The sequence below is a fragment of the Sceloporus undulatus genome, chromosome 1 (assembly GCF_019175285.1).
Source record: "Sceloporus undulatus isolate JIND9_A2432 ecotype Alabama chromosome 1, SceUnd_v1.1, whole genome shotgun sequence".
NCBI lineage: Eukaryota > Metazoa > Chordata > Lepidosauria > Squamata > Phrynosomatidae > Sceloporus > Sceloporus undulatus.
In genome coordinates, this window is record NC_056522.1 from 312,186,439 (window position 1) to 312,203,058 (window position 16,620).

At 41.9% G+C, this 16,620-nt stretch overlaps 1 protein-coding gene across 1 annotated transcript; it reads left to right on the top strand.

The window, feature by feature from the left end:
• The first annotated feature begins 10,706 nt into the window (after positions 1-10,706).
• Positions 10,707-15,358, top strand: VTI1B (vesicle transport through interaction with t-SNAREs 1B). Its single transcript, XM_042438884.1, has 3 exons — positions 10,707-10,927; positions 14,009-14,182; positions 15,325-15,358. Exons 1-3 carry the CDS (start codon positions 10,745-10,747, stop codon positions 15,346-15,348), a joined length of 381 nt encoding a protein of 126 aa, XP_042294818.1. The 5' UTR covers positions 10,707-10,744; the 3' UTR covers positions 15,349-15,358.
• Positions 15,359-16,620: the final 1,262 nt, after the last annotated feature.

Below are 16,620 nucleotides of genomic sequence, written 5' to 3' on the forward strand. Positions count from 1 at the left end.
CACATTGTTGTCCACATTTTTGGCCAGTATGTCACCCTTCCATGCTATGGGAGTCATCATGAATCAGTGGCATCTCCTACTTCTTCCCACCATAACCCCTCACTTGATTTCCCACTTCCCCTATTTAAGGAGAATTAGGCTTTTCTTAATTTAAAAAAATTATTTGATGAAATTTGCATATGGCTTCTTGAGTGCTGGAGGGAGTAAGTTTCACTAAAGTCAATGAGTCTTACATCTGAGAATACACATATTCGACTGATACTCTAGAAGCATTCAGAAATTAAATGGAGAAAAAAAAACTTTTTTTCTATCCCCAAAGAAGGAATTGTTTTGAAATCCCTTCCCTGGGCAGCTAAACTTTCCTTCCCTGCTCTTCATCCCTACTCCCACCATGATTAAGACTGAAATTACAATCCTATGCACATTTCTTTGGCAGCAAATTACACTGGTGTAGTTGTGCTTACTTCTGAGTACACATTTCTTGGATTGTAGTGTCAAAAAACTAGTCATAATTGAAAAAATAATAATTTAAAAGTGAAATGGAAAGAATGTTTAAATTAAATCGAATAGTACAATTCCCCCTTTTACATATAGAAACATTAACTAAGAAACATATACCTGTGTGTGGCACCTGGTCTCCTTTTAAGTTGAAACCATCTTCTTTCAGACCCCCTGATGATTTTAGCCAGAGAATCTCATTGTACTCTTCTTTAAAATCCTGGCTCTGGCTTAAGAATATTTTTATTGCAACACTCCTTGCCGTCGCCCAGAAGGATCCAGTGGGTCCAAGATATGCCTTTCAGGGAATATTTGTCCAACTCCTACACATTGCAGATCTATATCCCAGCAACCATTGCTCATTCATCTTGTCAAATATGTGTATTTTGTCATTAACTACTGGTGACTCGACATAGACCCTGTAGTCAGCCAGCTTTGTCTACAAAGGACTGTGTCATGATTGAGGTTGGTACCTCTCAGTTTTTTTCATGCCTTCAGGGACGTAGCTAGGATTTTAGGAAGGTGGGGGGGTCCAGACTAATGTGCCACCATTATAATGGGGTTTGGGTGCGGCAGTGCAGCAGCACACACCATTAATTTTTTAATGGAAGGGGGGATCCGTACCCCAAGAACCCCCCCCAGCTACGTCCCTGATGCCTTGAGGAACAGAAAAGGTTCTGTTCTCCGCCTACTAGCACCCTCTGGTCAGGACTACTTCAGTTTCCATACTTACAGCATTTTCTCAGCTGCTACAAAAGAAATGTATAACACATTGGGGGTTAATTACACATCTTCCACCTGCAATAGGCATGTACCCCCACCTCCTATCTCTTTGTTGAGGAACTGAAGGCACTTTTTTTAGTTTGTCAATGCATACCTAAATTTACTGTAACAAGCTTTCAAGGTTTTAAAAGACAGTATTGTTTAGTCAGCAGATCCACATCAACATTCCCCTTTAAAATCTCTTTTAAGCTTTGGACTTTCAGGAAATGTTTATCACAGGACAATAATCATGCGGCTTTGCCATTTTAAAAATATTTATTTTCTACATTTATTAATGTATAAAATAATTATTAATTATTAAATTAAAATAAATGAAACAGGGCATATAGTTATTGTTGGCTCTCTTCTCTCTTGCTTGATGTGCAGTAACAAAAACACTCATCAGAGATGTCACCTTACAGCACTGTCTGAAGTAAACACTCAGAAGTAGCTAACAGCCGTAAAACATAGAAGCAATAGTTCAGTTTAAGTACTGGCAATGTACTGACCCCTTGAATAAACTCATTGACACTTGTTGATATCTTCCAAGTCTTTGGAGGTTCTTTATCATAAGTTGCAATAGCAATATTTACAAGTATGCATACTCTCCTCACGACCCCTCTCAACATTCAGTCTTTGATATAAAAATAACTGCAACAATCAACAACACACTTTCTCCAACCCACTAATATAACCCACACATGCCCTGAGTCTTGGTGTACTTATATAGGGAGTTGTTTAATGTATATACTAATGTATATATAGTGTATACAGGAAGTGTTGGCATTCTCACCTTTTCCTTTGTCTCCAGTGTGAGAGGATATGTGGAACGCTGGGGAAGAAGAGGATGGAGACATTAGAAAACCCATTTAGCTTTATCTTGGTATTACCTGGGTCCTTCACATATTTTCAAGTCTATGTGTCCTTCCCTTGGGAAGGTTTCCTGATGTTCCAAAGGTCATTGTGACATGCCTGGCTCCAGATATGAAAATATGAAAACCCTGTATACAGCATGGGATACGCTGGGTATGCTAACAATCATGTAGTATCTACCGATTAATAAAAGTATGTGCTAATGCAGTACATTTAATATTCCATGTTTATAAATTACAGTATATGCCAAATCAGATGAGACCTATGTGGCTCCTTCATTTCCCAATGATATAATAGGTTTGCTCTAGTTAGAAATAACAGTTGGATGGATGCCCATATGTTTACTTAAAATCATAGAGCTGGAAGAGAAGGGCCACCCAGAAAAACACACAGAGAAAAAGTGAAGGCTCTTATATATTTATTCACAAATGCACAAAAACCAACAACATGGAAATCAATGAAGTATACTTTATTCATTTGTTGTCAGCGGATTGTGTGTACAGTGGGCAACATGCTTCCATTCATAGCTTTTAATGTGCATGCACCTCATGCAAACACATCACTAAATTTTACTATGTAACATTTTCCCTCACCTCACCCCTGCAGTCCTCTGTGCTGTCTGAAAACTGGCTCCACCACTTCAGAGCAGTTCCCCCCCCCCCAGATGCAGCAGGGTTTGTGTATATTGTGCCGTCAATCCACTGTCAACTTATGATTTCGAGTATTTTCTTAGGCAAAAAATACTTGCAGTGATTTTTCCAGTCCTTCCTCTGAAATATAGCCTATAGCACCTGGTATTCATTGGCCGTTTCTAATCCATAGTAACAAATATGCAGGGGTAGCTGTGTTGGCCATTTAGCAAATTCAAACAAAAATCCACCAAAGAATGATAACCTTTATTGCTAAATGGCCAACACAGCTACCCCTACAATATTTATGGATTGAGAGGCCACATGGTAGCTGCAACAGGGGAGCAAGCCAGGTGACTGGGACCTTCAACCAAGGTGTAACATTTTTTTTCTTCTTAAATTTGGACTGGATTAGCATGTTTTACCTCTACACCTACCAAATTACCCCTGATGCAAAAACATGGAGGTCTTGAAAAATCCATCTTGTCATCTGCCTACAAGATGCCTGTGGCCTCACAGAAATGGAGACAGGTTAGATTGCAAGAGAAGAGAAACTTGCAAGAAAGCCCTGTGATAGGGTTTCTTAGGGCTGCCATAAGTCAGAAACGATCTGCAAGAACAGAACAACAGCATATACAAAAATTTGCATCAAAAGAAGTTTAAAGACTGAATACCTCAACTGTATTAGTAGGTATGATGACACTTGTTTGTAGTTGCTGCCAACTAGGTGGAACCGAAGAGTGAGAAGCCAAGATGGTGTTTCAATAGGAATTCTTGGTATTATTATGCAGAGCATACAGCATGTCCCAGGGCACAGTCCTTCTTGGTAAAGATACTCTGGAAGGTTAAAAAAAACACAAGACTTACTTATTGCTGCAAATAATCATCTAAAACAGCAAAGTAGATAGTCAACTGAAATATCTAAACTGTATGTGGAAAAGTCCCTAGAGCTTCTTACTCCATGCTTGTATATATGTGAGGATGGCATTCGGAGGCAAAGAAGCCTTTCTCATGGATGCTTGCTTCGAAGAGGGAGCAAGAAGAAGAGTTATAAGTTTTCCAGCAAGGAGGTGGAAACACCTATAACGTGGGTTGATTCCATCTCTTGCCCGAAATAGGCAGGAAAAACGGACTTGAAGGAGTCAATGCACCAGAGGAGCAACCCCCTCCATCCCTCAGTTTTTCCTGAATCGCTCCAAGTAGGCGTGTGTTTTTTCTTTTTCCCTCCTTCTTTGTCTTAAAGACTTTAATATTTCTTCTAATATTTCTTCTGTTCTTCTTGTATTCATGATCTGTTCTCTGCCTGCAAAAAACAGCTATGTTTTCTTTAGTCTTGCTCTATCCCTTTGTGCCTTTCAAGGGCTGGAAAACAAAGCCAGGCAGGGAGAGACAGTTCAGAAGCCTGTGCGGTGAGGCAACTAGTCACCAACTCCAGCATTAAACCCAGGTGCGGGCGGAGGAGGGAGATCCCTCTGTCCGGGACCAAATGCGCTCCGCTTCAATCTCCAACCCCAGGAAGGGGTCGTGCAGTGAGATGGACATCCCAAAAGGAATTGGGTGCGGTAGGAGGGAATATTCCCTGTCCTTAACCAAAGGCGCCACAGCCACAGTCAGCATCCCCAGAAGGGTTTGGGTGGTGAGATGGACAAACCGAGAGAGGACCTTGGTGGCGGCTCGAGGAGAGAACCATCTGTCCTTGGCCAGATTGCGCTCCCACTGCAGACATCAAACTGGCAAGAGGTTTGGGCAGTGAGAGAGAGAGGGAGGAGGCAGGCTTCAAGAGGTGGTGAGGATCCACTTCTAGTCCTAAGTTTTGTGGGTTAAGATTTACCCCAGAAGTTTGTTCCTGCCTGCATGGCCAGTTTTCAAGGAGATTTCCAATAGAGTGGATGCCAGCTTAGGGCGATGTTTATCATTTGTTACTCCCATAAGCAAAATGAATAATAAAAATACGACCAACAATTCTACTCCACAATAGAAATTGGCTTCATAAAACCAATAGTGTTTGGGTACAACCACAACAATAACAGCTCAATTGATTCAATTGACAAATAAACTTAGAGGTTCATAACACCAAATGATTGACCCAATCCAGGTCGATGAAATCAACATTTCTAATAACTTGATTCAAGAAAGGATTTCAACATCTTTTGTCACAATTAAAACAAGGCGTTGATAAAATTGGGTTTGTCTGGGTGCATTTTAACATGCTACAAGAAGATTGAGATATCTCTGTTTGTGATCAGTTGTTGTCACTCTTATTTACAGTGCAGCTACTTCCTCTGCACTACCAACAATCACATCCTCTAAGATGAATGTAGGACATGACATGGCCTTCATCTTCCACATTTACATGCCACCTCTGTGTGAGTTGCCTTGAATCAAAAAGAGGTCCTTTGGAAGACACATCTGGTGGTTCTCACATAAGTGATAGGCCCAGTTCACCAACCATTGTTGGGGAGCTTTGGTAAGTCCCACATTATAGGATTTTCCACCTACATCGCTGAAAAGGAACATCTCACAGGTAAGACCCAATGTTCCTACCTCCATACATCACTGTCAAGGAGAGAAGTGGGGATGAGAGAGGAAGTGACACTGCTAACAGCAGTGAAATTATGGGATGGAGACTTGAGTCTGCATCTATCTATCTACTATCTATCTATCTATCTATCTATCTATCATCTATCTATCCATCCATCCATCCATCATATGTCTATTTGTCTATCCTTTCTGGGTTCCCCCAGAGTGAGATAGGGAGAGAGATAGATAGGCTGTCTGCTGTTCATCCATCCTATTCTGAGGGAACCATAGATAGACATAACGACTATGGTTCCCTCAGAGTGGGATACTATCTATCTATCTATCTATCTACTATCTACTATCTATCTAGCTATCTATCTATCTATCTATCTATCTATCATCATGGTTCCCCAAGTAGGATAGAGATAGACAGATAGATAGATGGATGGATAGCTATCCCAGGCTTGAAGGACCATATACAAGGTTCTTTCTTTCTTTCTTTCTTTCTTTCCAGGGTGTCCGGACATGTAGTGATGCTTATAATTTACTTATTCGTAGGAAACCAAGTGCGCCCTCCTCCTCCCCGGCCCACTCCGAGGCGACCACCCTCCCTGCCTCCTTCCTTCTCCCTCCGCAGCGGAGCCGCGGCTGGCCACTGGCGGGAGAGGAGGAGGAGAGCGTGCTCCTCTCCTCTCTCGCTTCCGTCCACCCCAAGTGGCGGCGTAGGCTGCTTTGGGAGGGTGCGGCAGCAGAGGACCCTCGTGAGGGAGGGAGGGAGGGAGTCAGAGCCAGGGGCCGCCGTCGCCGGTGCCATGGCGGTCCGAGGGGGCGGCTCTTGGAGCCCTTGGAGCGCCTCCACGAAGTCTTCCGCGCGCTCCACGGAGAGCTGCGGGGCGGGCCGGAGAGGCTGCGGGGGAGCCAGGCGGTTGGTAACGTGAGGAGGAGGAAGGAGGAGGACTGGGACTGCCCCCGGCTCAGCGATGGGAAACCCTAGGGCCTCGCGTCCCTGGCAGACAGATAACCCAGTTTAGCACCGCTTTCACTTTTTGTCAGACCTCACAAAACTCTTTTTCTATCACGTCCCGCCCCCCCCCCCAAGCACACCAGGAGCAACGCAGTCCTGGCCCTCTGTGGCTTGTCCCGACCCCCCAGAAATGAAACAATAAAGAACAGCATCGCTTGGGTTTTGAGTTCACCCCCCCCCTTTCCCCATTGGTTCAGTGTTCATGGGGGGGGGACTGGAGAGCAGGGGTTTTGCCTCCCTGGATGGGGCGGAGAGTGAAAGATCGGGGGGGGTTCTGTGGGCTTTTTTGGGGGGCTTTGGGGGCTCCATTTTGGGATGCCAAGGCCACGTTTGCTGACCCTGCCTTCAGCTTTTCCTGTGAGTGACCTATTCCTCAACCAGTCTTGGGCCGGATCCAAAAGTGCTAAAAAGGAGAAGCTAAAAAGGCTTGGCTGGTTTCCTGCCCTCCCCAGTATGTGTGTCTTGACACACTGGTTGAAGCCTGTACGCAGCCCCAGTATTCATGGTCTGACTGGGTTGGCCAGATACCGGGAGATGGCCTTCTTACACCTTTTCACTTCAAGGGGCAGCTCTGGCATCATTTGCTTACCATAGGTGTTGTTCCTTATGTCTTGTCCAAGAGAGTGTCGGCTCCCTCCTGAAATGGTTCTGAGCCCCACATTTCTGCCACAGACTCAAAGTCAGCATGCAGAGGCTGACTTGCAAACTTTAATATTAGACACAGACATAATATACAATCTACCTCAGCTTAAGAAACAAGAAGCTGGAGAGACTGTGGAAATTAGATCTCTGCGTACACACCGCTCATTTAACGTTGCATTTCTTTTTCATAGTGTGCAGACTGACAAGACCCTTGGCTGATGAGTTGTGCAGATTAGACTTCTTACACTGAAACTGGAGTGATGCAGTTGAACGAGGCTGTTGGTGGATTTTGGGTGTTAGTACTCTTTGACTGTGGAGCGTGTTCAAAAACAGATATAAAACCTTTAATTCTTACAGAGAATAAAAAACCTAATTTTGAGGAGGTCACTCTGAAAAAACCTTTTGACACTTTCGTTGTGTTTTTCCCCCTTTGATAAAGATCAGTCTTCATATATTACCTATTATATTTTCCAGAGAGAAGAAGAAACTGATACGAAATTTGATGAAAAACAAAAAGAAGCATATGAAAGGTAAATACAGTATATTAATTATAAATATAGAAAGAGCAATTTGACAACACAATGGCTATGGAACTTAGGTAGTTCCGTTTCTTTAAACTCTGATCTCCATTATCCAAAAGCTTGGATTTTTGGATTTTGGAATACCTGTATTGCATATATGTACATAATAAGATATTTTTGGGCTATTCTACATGATAAATATTTGAAGGGTTGTCATATTGAGGAGGGAGCAACTTGTTTTCTGCTGCTCCAGAGAACAGGACCCGAGCAATGGATGCAAGCTCCAGGAAAGAGATTCCATTTAAACATTAGGAGAACTTCCTGCAATAAGGGCTGTTCAGCATGGAACACACTCTTCCTCGGAGTGTAGTGGAGTCTCCTCCCGCCTGGAGGTCTTTACGCAGAGGCGGATGGCCATCGTGCTGGGGACGCTTTGATTGGGATTTCCTGCATTGCAGGGGTTGGACTGGATAGCCCGTGTGATCTCTTCCAACTCTATGATTCCTATGATCAAAATACGACTCTTATTCCAGTCAAAGATGTGATCTGGCCACATGGTGATTTGTAGGCGTTCTCGCTTTTTTGCACCCTTCCCCAAAACTCAGTGGAAAACATAGCCACATAGGATGAACCCCCCCCCCACAAACCCCAAAACAAAAAAACCACCCATTTGCTTTCAAGGTGTTCCTATTTTGAAAAGGACATGCCATCCGTGAGAGGGAATACATTCAAGAAAGAAAAAAACTAGAACCCCTTATTTTCTTGGAATGGTGTACAGTTACCAGTGGTGTCACTAGGGGGGGTGAGACCACCCAGGTGACCACCCCCCCCCAAGGGGTGTGATACCACTTCTCCTCACCTACCTTTGGCAGAAAGGGCTGTGTTATTTGTTGCTCCCTTAGATTCAGTGCCATAGGGAATTACGATTATGAGTAACGTTAGTGCAAAAAAGCATTATAAGAGTCTGTATGGTGTGAATGGGAGGAAGTCAGGGGTGTGTGTGTTGTGACACCATGAGTTACCGCCACCAGGTGACGCCAACCCTAGTGATGCTAGTGGGGTATCTTGTTGCAAGATTGCATATGATTGCGTGTTTCTCTTTACAAGAAAAGGCCCAACCTCATGCAGAAATTAGAGATTCAAGAAAAGGGTTCTAATTTTGCATTCTTCCTGATATGCTACTTTTCTACATGCATTTTTTTAATGAAGGCATTTTGGAAGGGCCTTTTTTGCTGTCTGAAATGGTACCCTTCACAGATTTACTGTGAATTTGGGTATACAGTAGTAGAGAAGTGCTGGACAGAAAGGGTGTCTGTCTTTCTGCAGTGAAACAGGCATACTGTCTTTCCATCAGCAGAATGCACATAATTGAAAGATCAACAGATCAGATTCTCTCTACTGTCAACAGTTTCACTGCATGACCTATAGATCTGCTCTGTACATTGGAGAAACTCTCTGGAGAGACTGGGGAATGTGAAGGAGGCCCCAAGGAAATGCATAATATACTGTGGAAATTTGCCAATAGCCTGTCAGTGAACAGTGGACCCACAGTTGTATGAGCTATCTCTGTCAGTCAGAAGGCAGAAATCTTGTATTTTCTTCTGGCTCTTCTTTCCTTCTGTTTTAAAAATCTCAGCCAGTAATATTTTTCTACATAATTTAAGGCTGTATGTACAGTATTTCAGATATTCACTTTTGATAATCTTATGACTAACCACTTACTTTTGATGTCTTGATGTTATTTTTGAAATCCCATAGTACAGGTATTTTCTATCTCCATCTGATTAAACAGGGTACAATCAACAAAAGCTCATGGCAAATAAAACTTATGAGTTTTTAAGGTGCTGCAGGTGCTGTTTCTATATATTTTCATATAGTGCTGTATTTTAATAACCTTTTATGTGATATCTTTTTGCTGATTATTGAGTTTATGCATGTAAACTGAAAAGGCTTGATGTCTTTTATTTTTGTTTTTAGTGTTACTGCAAATATTTTTCAGTTACTGTTTCCATCTATTTTTTAAAAAATTTGCTTTTGCCTCTGTAGTAGGACAGAGAATACAGGAGTTTGCTGAACAGTTAAGAGTACAGTTGGCCCTCTGTATCCACAGTTTCCTTATCCACAGAATCAAGCATCCAAGGCTTGAAAATATTAAAAAATATATGAATTCCAAGAAGCAAACCTTGATTTTGCCATTTTATATTAGGGAGACAATGTTTTATGCTATCATACTTAATGGGACTTGAGCATCCATGAATTTTGATATCTACAGGGAGTCCTGGAACCAAACCCAGTAGATACCAAGGGCCCACTGCACAATATCTTAATCATAAAGAATGATCAGCAGATAAGTTTTAGTAATAAGGCTGAATGAGGGTAATAGTTTTGTTCACATGGTATGCACTTAGATTGGAACTGTACATAGGGTGAAAAAATGAAATGCATAGATATAGGATGGGGGACACCTGGCTGAACAAAATGACGTGTGAAAGGGATCTAGGAGTCCAAGTAGATCACAGGTTGAACATGAGTCAACAGTGCGATGCGGCGTCTAAAAAAGCCAATACAATTTTAGGTTGCATCAGTAAAAGTAAAGTGACTAGATCAAGGGAAGTAATAATGCAACTGTATTCTGCTTTGGTCAGGCCCCACCTGGAATATTGTGTCCAGTTCTGGGCACCACAGTTCAAAAAAGACATTGAGAAACTATAGCATGTCCAAAGGAGAGCGACTAAAATGGTGAAGAGTCTGGAAACCACGCCCTATGAGGAAAGACTCAGAGAGCTGGGGATATTTAGCCTGGAAAAAGAAGGTTAAGAGATGACATGATAGCCCTGTTTAAATATTTGAAGGGATGTCACATTGAGGAGGGAGCACGCTTTTTTCCTGCTGCTCCAGAGAACAGGACCCAGAGCAATGGATGCAAGCTACAGGAAAAGAGATTCCACCTCAACATTAGGAGGAATTTCCTGACAGTAAGGGCTGTTCAGCATGGAACACACTTCTTTCCTTGGAGTGTAGTGGAGTCTCCTTCCTTAGAGGTCTTTAAGCAGAGGCTGGATGGCCATCTGTCGGGGATGCTTTATTTTTTGTGATTTTCTGCATGGCAGAATAGGGTTGGACTGGATGGCCCTGGTGGTCTCTTCCAACTCTATGATTCTATGATTCTTTGCAAACTGACCATCTCAGATTTGTCTAAAATATTTCAAGTTATGTATATATAACAAGGATTTTGCTGTTTGTTTATTTTTTAAAACTTATTACAGTTGAGGGAAATGGAAGAAGAATTGAAGTATGCTCCATTGTCTTTCCACAATCAAATGATGCCCAAAATTCGGACATACAGAAGAGACCTTGCCACATTTCAGAGGAAGATGAAAAGTATAGATTTGGGAGTGTCCTCAGGCGTACATGCAGATCCCAAGTTTGGAATCTTCTCAACAGAAAATGAACAGAGTGTGAGTACTGGGTATAAATTAACTATGTTTAAGGTTTCCATTATTATTAATGGAAGATCTCTTCAAGCTCTAGGTATTTTAACCCTTTAAATAGGCATATTAACTTTTTATATAGACAATAGGATAGTTGGAAAGCAACACTGCAAGTATATTAAAAAAACTACATAAGTTTTTCAAAAAGATTGGTAGTGTCTGTGCTATAGGCATATAGGTTAAGTAGGTTTTACAGGAGGTGTTAAAAGTTTTTAATCTTTTGATTTAGATATTGTCAACCTTCAATGGTTTTAAGTCATAAAAGGAAGATGCAGGTTTTTTAATGGACAGAAACAAGCCATTATTTGTGAAGTTGAAGGCTTTCATGGCCCAATGATGCCACTGAGCTTAAGTACTCTGGTTTATGCAGGTGACTTGTGATTGTGTCCTTGTTGGAGCTGTGCCATGTTTTGCTTTAGACCTTGAAATTCTGAGGCTTGATTTACTATTTAAAGCTAGAAGTTTAAATCTTTAGTTTTAGTCTAGCTGAGAAAATGGAAATATTTGACACAATTCTGACCTTTCCAGAGAGAATGCTGAACATCAGGGGTTTTAAAAACTTTTTGAGGAAAATGTTCTCTTTCTTCCTTATTGGTTAGGACTAGGACAAGATTTTGTATGAAATAATAGTTCATTCTTTCTGTTATTTATATAGCCCTATAGTGGTATAGTTTTATAGTCCTGTGGAATATCTGGAATGGTATGGTTGGAAGGAAGGTGGACAAAATCTATTATGGATAATTCTTTTGCTTGCTTTCCTTTTTCGTTTGTTTCAGTGGAAGGGGGAAAGTTTTGAATTCCCCTCTGGCCCAGTTCACAAAAACCTGTTTCTGTCACCAGACATTTAAAGATCCTGTTTTACACTAGTGATGACTAGGAAAAAACCTGTGCTGGAGTGTTATCTGCTGCAAGGGACGTTCTTTGATAATTATTTTGCTTCAGGAGGAAAAAGATGCTTCTCTCACAATCAGATACAAGTTAGCTTAGAATGTTCTTGACACCCCCTCCCTGATATTTCTTCTTAATGGAGAAGTTGACCTACCCTGTCTTCTCCATCTGCTCCTTCCCAGTTCTAGTATGTAGGATATCTCCCACTGAGAACCTGTTTTATTTTTACATAATGTATTTTTATATATTTTATACAGGTGAGTACACACACACAATCCAGCATGGTGTAGTGGTTTGAGCATTGGTCTACCACTCTGGAGAGCAGTGTTCAAATCCTCATTCAATCATGGAAACCCACTGGGTGAACTTAGGCAAGTCACAATCTCTCAGCCTCAGTGGAATGCAAAAGCACACGTCCTCTGAACAACTGTTGCCAAGAAAAATCCATGATAGGTTTGCCTTAGAGTTGCCATACTTCAGAAACAATTTGAAAGCACACGGCAACAACAATGGTTGCTTTTCAGTGTTTATAACCTTGTATTAATAGTGTATTTATCTGTGACCAGGGGGGATATGTATATGAAGGTATGTCTAGCTGCTGACATGACTTGAAGGCACACAGGTACACACATGCAGACACACTGTATTATATTACTGTTATTATTTATTTTATTCACTTATATCCCACCTTTCTCCCACTACAGGGACTCAGGGCCTGTTCTGTACCTAAAATTCCATATCCACTCATTACTTCATAAAGATTATAAACAAGAATTATAACTAGAATTTAGAAACAGTAGATAGATGCTGATTTTCATCTAAATGTCCTTTGGAAACAGAAATATAGCCTGAAGGAAGGAGACACTGGTAGAACATTTTTAGTTATCTCTTGTGTTTTGTATTGGCAGCGTACATTACTGATGAATTCTATGAAAGTCGCTATGGTGCAGTGTTTGCAAGACCTGAGAAGGGCTGCTAATAACAGGGTCTCTTGGAGGTCTTTCATTTGTGGGGTTGGCACAAATCAAACCTAATATGATGGAAGTTAACAACAATAAAAATTGTCAGGTGGCACCTTCCACTGCACATTCACAGTGTATCTTAGGAATATCAGGGGCCTGGTCAGGATGGTTGCCATTTTTCTGTTGGTAGCTGGTGTGCCTTTGATAGCAGGAATCCTGAGCAGGGCAGTTGCTTTTTCCTGCCCCATCCTTTCCCACTGCTGATCCAGTCCGGTGTAACAGAGGTTAATACTGAGTCTGTCCTCTGGGACAGCAACCTGGCCTATGCTGGCCTATTTAGTCCACCATTCTGTTCCTATAGCATTCAACTAGATGTCTGTGGGAAGCTTCAAGAAAAACAGAAGTGCAAAGAACTCCCCCCCCCCCCCGTCATGTTCTCCAGCAATTGAAATTGATACGCAAGCTGACAGTACTGTGTGCAGCCTTTCTTAGCAGCTTCATAGAAGCTATGTCAGCTGGGGAAGCATGAGTTGGTTGATTGAAAGCTTTGTCTGAGCTGTTGGTTATCAGAAACTCTTAATACTTGGAAAACAGAATTTAATAACGTATCTGGAATTTGCCTGAGCCGTCAGTTCACAGCATCTCAGACTTTTGGAATTATCAAATGTCATGTGTATTGTTCTCCACACTTGCATCTTAGAATTTCACTGGAAGATGGGCCCTTGCCCTATAGGACAAGCCATTTCCTGCAAAGTTGCCTTCAGTTTGCAACCGAGCTGTAATTTCTGAAAACTTACTGTTTCCTTCTACACTGGATGTTCAAACTGCTGTAGTGCTAGGATGAGAGTTTTGCTGGTTGGTGTAAGTGCAGGACATTGTCAATAACAATGACATTTTTGTCATATTTCTTAATAAATGGCTGAATGGAATTTACTGTATATGAACTAATTAATGGCTTCATGTGTTTTGTTTTTTAAATCAGGGAATGTATCTCTACCTCTTTGCTTTTCTTTTAGCAATGAATAGGCTTGCCTAGCATAACTAAATAAAGAAGCCTTTGGGTTGTACTAAACATTTATTAAACATTCTTCTAGAGACTCCTTCCAGCTTGGAAAATTAATCTGTAATTTATCTTCTAACATACCAGAAGGTAAAACATTTTTCTGCCTCTTTAAATAGGTCTTAATTTATCTCTTAGACTCAAACACAGTCTCAGAGGGTATTGCTGCTTCAAGGAACAGAAAGCTTGAACCGAGCCAGTCAAAGCATAGAGCGTTCGCACCAGATTGCTGCTGAGACAGATCAAATTGGTACTGAAATAATTGAAGAACTTGGAGAACAGCGGGAGCAGCTAGAACGCACCAAAGGCAGAGTGAGTACACAGAATGGCTGCTGTAACACCACAGCCTGATGTTTTGTCATTGCAAATAGAGCACCTGTGGAGAAATTTTGAGAAAGCATCCTTGGCAAATTATATAATGGCACTTTACAGAGCACCCAAAAAGGGCGTTCTGCCGGCGCCTGTGTTTGCTGTGTGAGGGAGCTGCAGCGGACAAACAGTGTGGCTCCTCCATGCAGCAAAAAGAACCTGCAAAAAGCAGGTTCTTCTTGCAGTGCAGTTGTAACGCTGCAAGGTGCCAATGGAGCACTTGCGGCGTCACAGCCGCGACGTGCGGACGCTGTGTCCATCATGTCAAAATGGTGGCGCCCATGTGTATAGGGTGCTGCCATTTTGATGTCCCCAGTACGTACTGGGGTGAGGCCTGATTGGACACTGCATCCTCGGCCAACCCCTAGTACGTACTGGGGGCAGAGCAAAGGCCCGTCTGTACACGGGCCCACAGTTTACCCATATCCCAAAGTAAGGCTGAAAACAAGCTTTCTTTTTAGAACGGCTTGTTTTTGACCTAATTTTTTTTCCCATATTGTGCTAAAATTAGTTTACTACACATGTTTGAGATAATGAAGCTTATTCTGATTCAGAACCCTCTGACATTTGGTCTTTTGCCACATTACAAGTGCAGCTCTTAAATTGGAAATTATTAACTACAATGCCTCCTACAGGTGGGGACATTGTTCTCTGCCTTTCTCTGGTATGATTTATTGGCTAAATTTGTTTCTGGCAGCATAGTATTTCCAAATATACTGAGATTTCTACAGAAGGTAGAAAAAATACAAAAATTTGGTGTTTGGTGGCAGAATTACCTTCCTCAGACATTTTTAAAAAATCAAGCCCTGAAGAGTACATCTGAAAGTGTGTGCCTTCTGTCTGCTGAAATTCAGAAGTCAGAGTAGTTAAAATAATTTTTCAGGCTTATAGTAGTGATGGTCTCTTCACAGCTATTTCTACCACCCCATGACGTTAAAATCCCTAGTTTTTCTTCTTGTTTTGGAATAGGTATGATCTGAATACAAAATATTAATTCTGATGTCAAAGTAATCCATAGAAACATGAAAATGTAGATATTAAAAAAAAGATATAAAAAGTTGTTTTATATATATTTTTCTTTTTAGTTAGTAAACCCAAGTGAAACTTAGCAAGAGTCGGTACTACGCTCTACTGTCCAAGAAGGTTAGTATGATGCTACTATATTTAAACACTAGCTGGACCCAGAACATCCAGTTTTTCATACCATGGCTGCAGACATTACCCTGGTGTTAAGTCGTTAAATGCCAGTACTGCAGCCAAAATGTTGTGAATTCAATCCTGCAGTGCTTCAGGTGTACCAGCCTCGGAAAATAAGTACCAGATTGTTTGGGGGCAATTGCAACACATTGGCGGGATACAAACCGCCATAATTAGTACGTATAGGATACGTACTAGGGTTAGGAGGGGCGGTGCTTCCGCACCTCCCTAACCCTAGTACGTATCCTATACGGACAAGATAGCGGCGCCCTTCTACATGGCGCGCGCCATCTTTACGTACTGGACACAGCGTCCAGACGTGTCGCGGGCGCCTATGAGTCGCGAGTCCGCGCCAGGCGCCTCGCGACGTCATAGAGGCGCCGCAAGAAGAAGCTCCGAAATGGAGCTTCTTTTTGCTCCGCGTGGGAGCCGCGCGGTTTGGCTGCTGCGGCTCCCGTGCGGAGCAAATGGCGGGGCGGGAGCGCCGCAAAGCGGCGGGTTTGTACCCCCATTGTAAACCATTTAGAGATGCTAGTTCATTATGAAGCTGTATAGAAATCTAAGTGTTATGCTGGCTTCAGTCCTGAAGCTGCGATGCCACAGAAATAAAGGCTCTGAGCAAGAATAACCTTTTTCCAGGCTTTGGTGATGGAACACACTGCCCCGATCCAGTGGTCCTTTTGAAGTATCTCAGCTTGAATGTCAGTACTGCTATAAACAAAAGTAACAAAGAAATCCAGAATTCATTTAACTTTATTGAACTAACATTTATGAATTAACTGTACAGAGATTCAAGTATTGTATTTTAGTAATTATCAGTTACTTGTTTCAGTCCTTGCAAGGATCTCACCTCATATTTGAGTATTATAACTCTGTTTGACACAATGTGGGTGAAGCCTGCAGATACGGCCACTCCTGTGCAAGTTCCAAGTCTTCCAGATGGGCTAGGTTCTTTAGAAGTGTCATTCATTCCACCATTTGACTAATTACCTAACTAACAGAAAGCTGGGGTGGGGACACTTTTGGTAATCAACAGATGTTTAATACATATGTACTGCAAAGAAGCATCTTGAAAGCTTCCAGATGGGTAGTTGTGTGCTACTACTTGAGCCGTCTGGTCTGTAATAAGCATATGCATCACTTTTTCAAAAGCAGGGCAAGTTACAGAAGTTATAGTATCAGGG

What these genes read in the sequence shown, in the direction of transcription:
- VTI1B (XM_042438884.1), top strand. Translation starts at nt 10,745, where the DNA reads ATGGAAGAAGAATTGAAGTATGCTCCATTGTCTTTCCACAATCAAATG. An exon ending in CAACAGAAAATGAACAGAGT is followed by an intron (nt 10,928 to 14,008) that starts GTGAGTACTGGG and finishes TTTATCTCTTAG; the next exon opens with ACTCAAACACAGTCTCAGAG. An exon ending in TAGAACGCACCAAAGGCAGA is followed by an intron (nt 14,183 to 15,324) that starts GTGAGTACACAG and finishes TTTTCTTTTTAG; the next exon opens with TTAGTAAACCCAAGTGAAAC.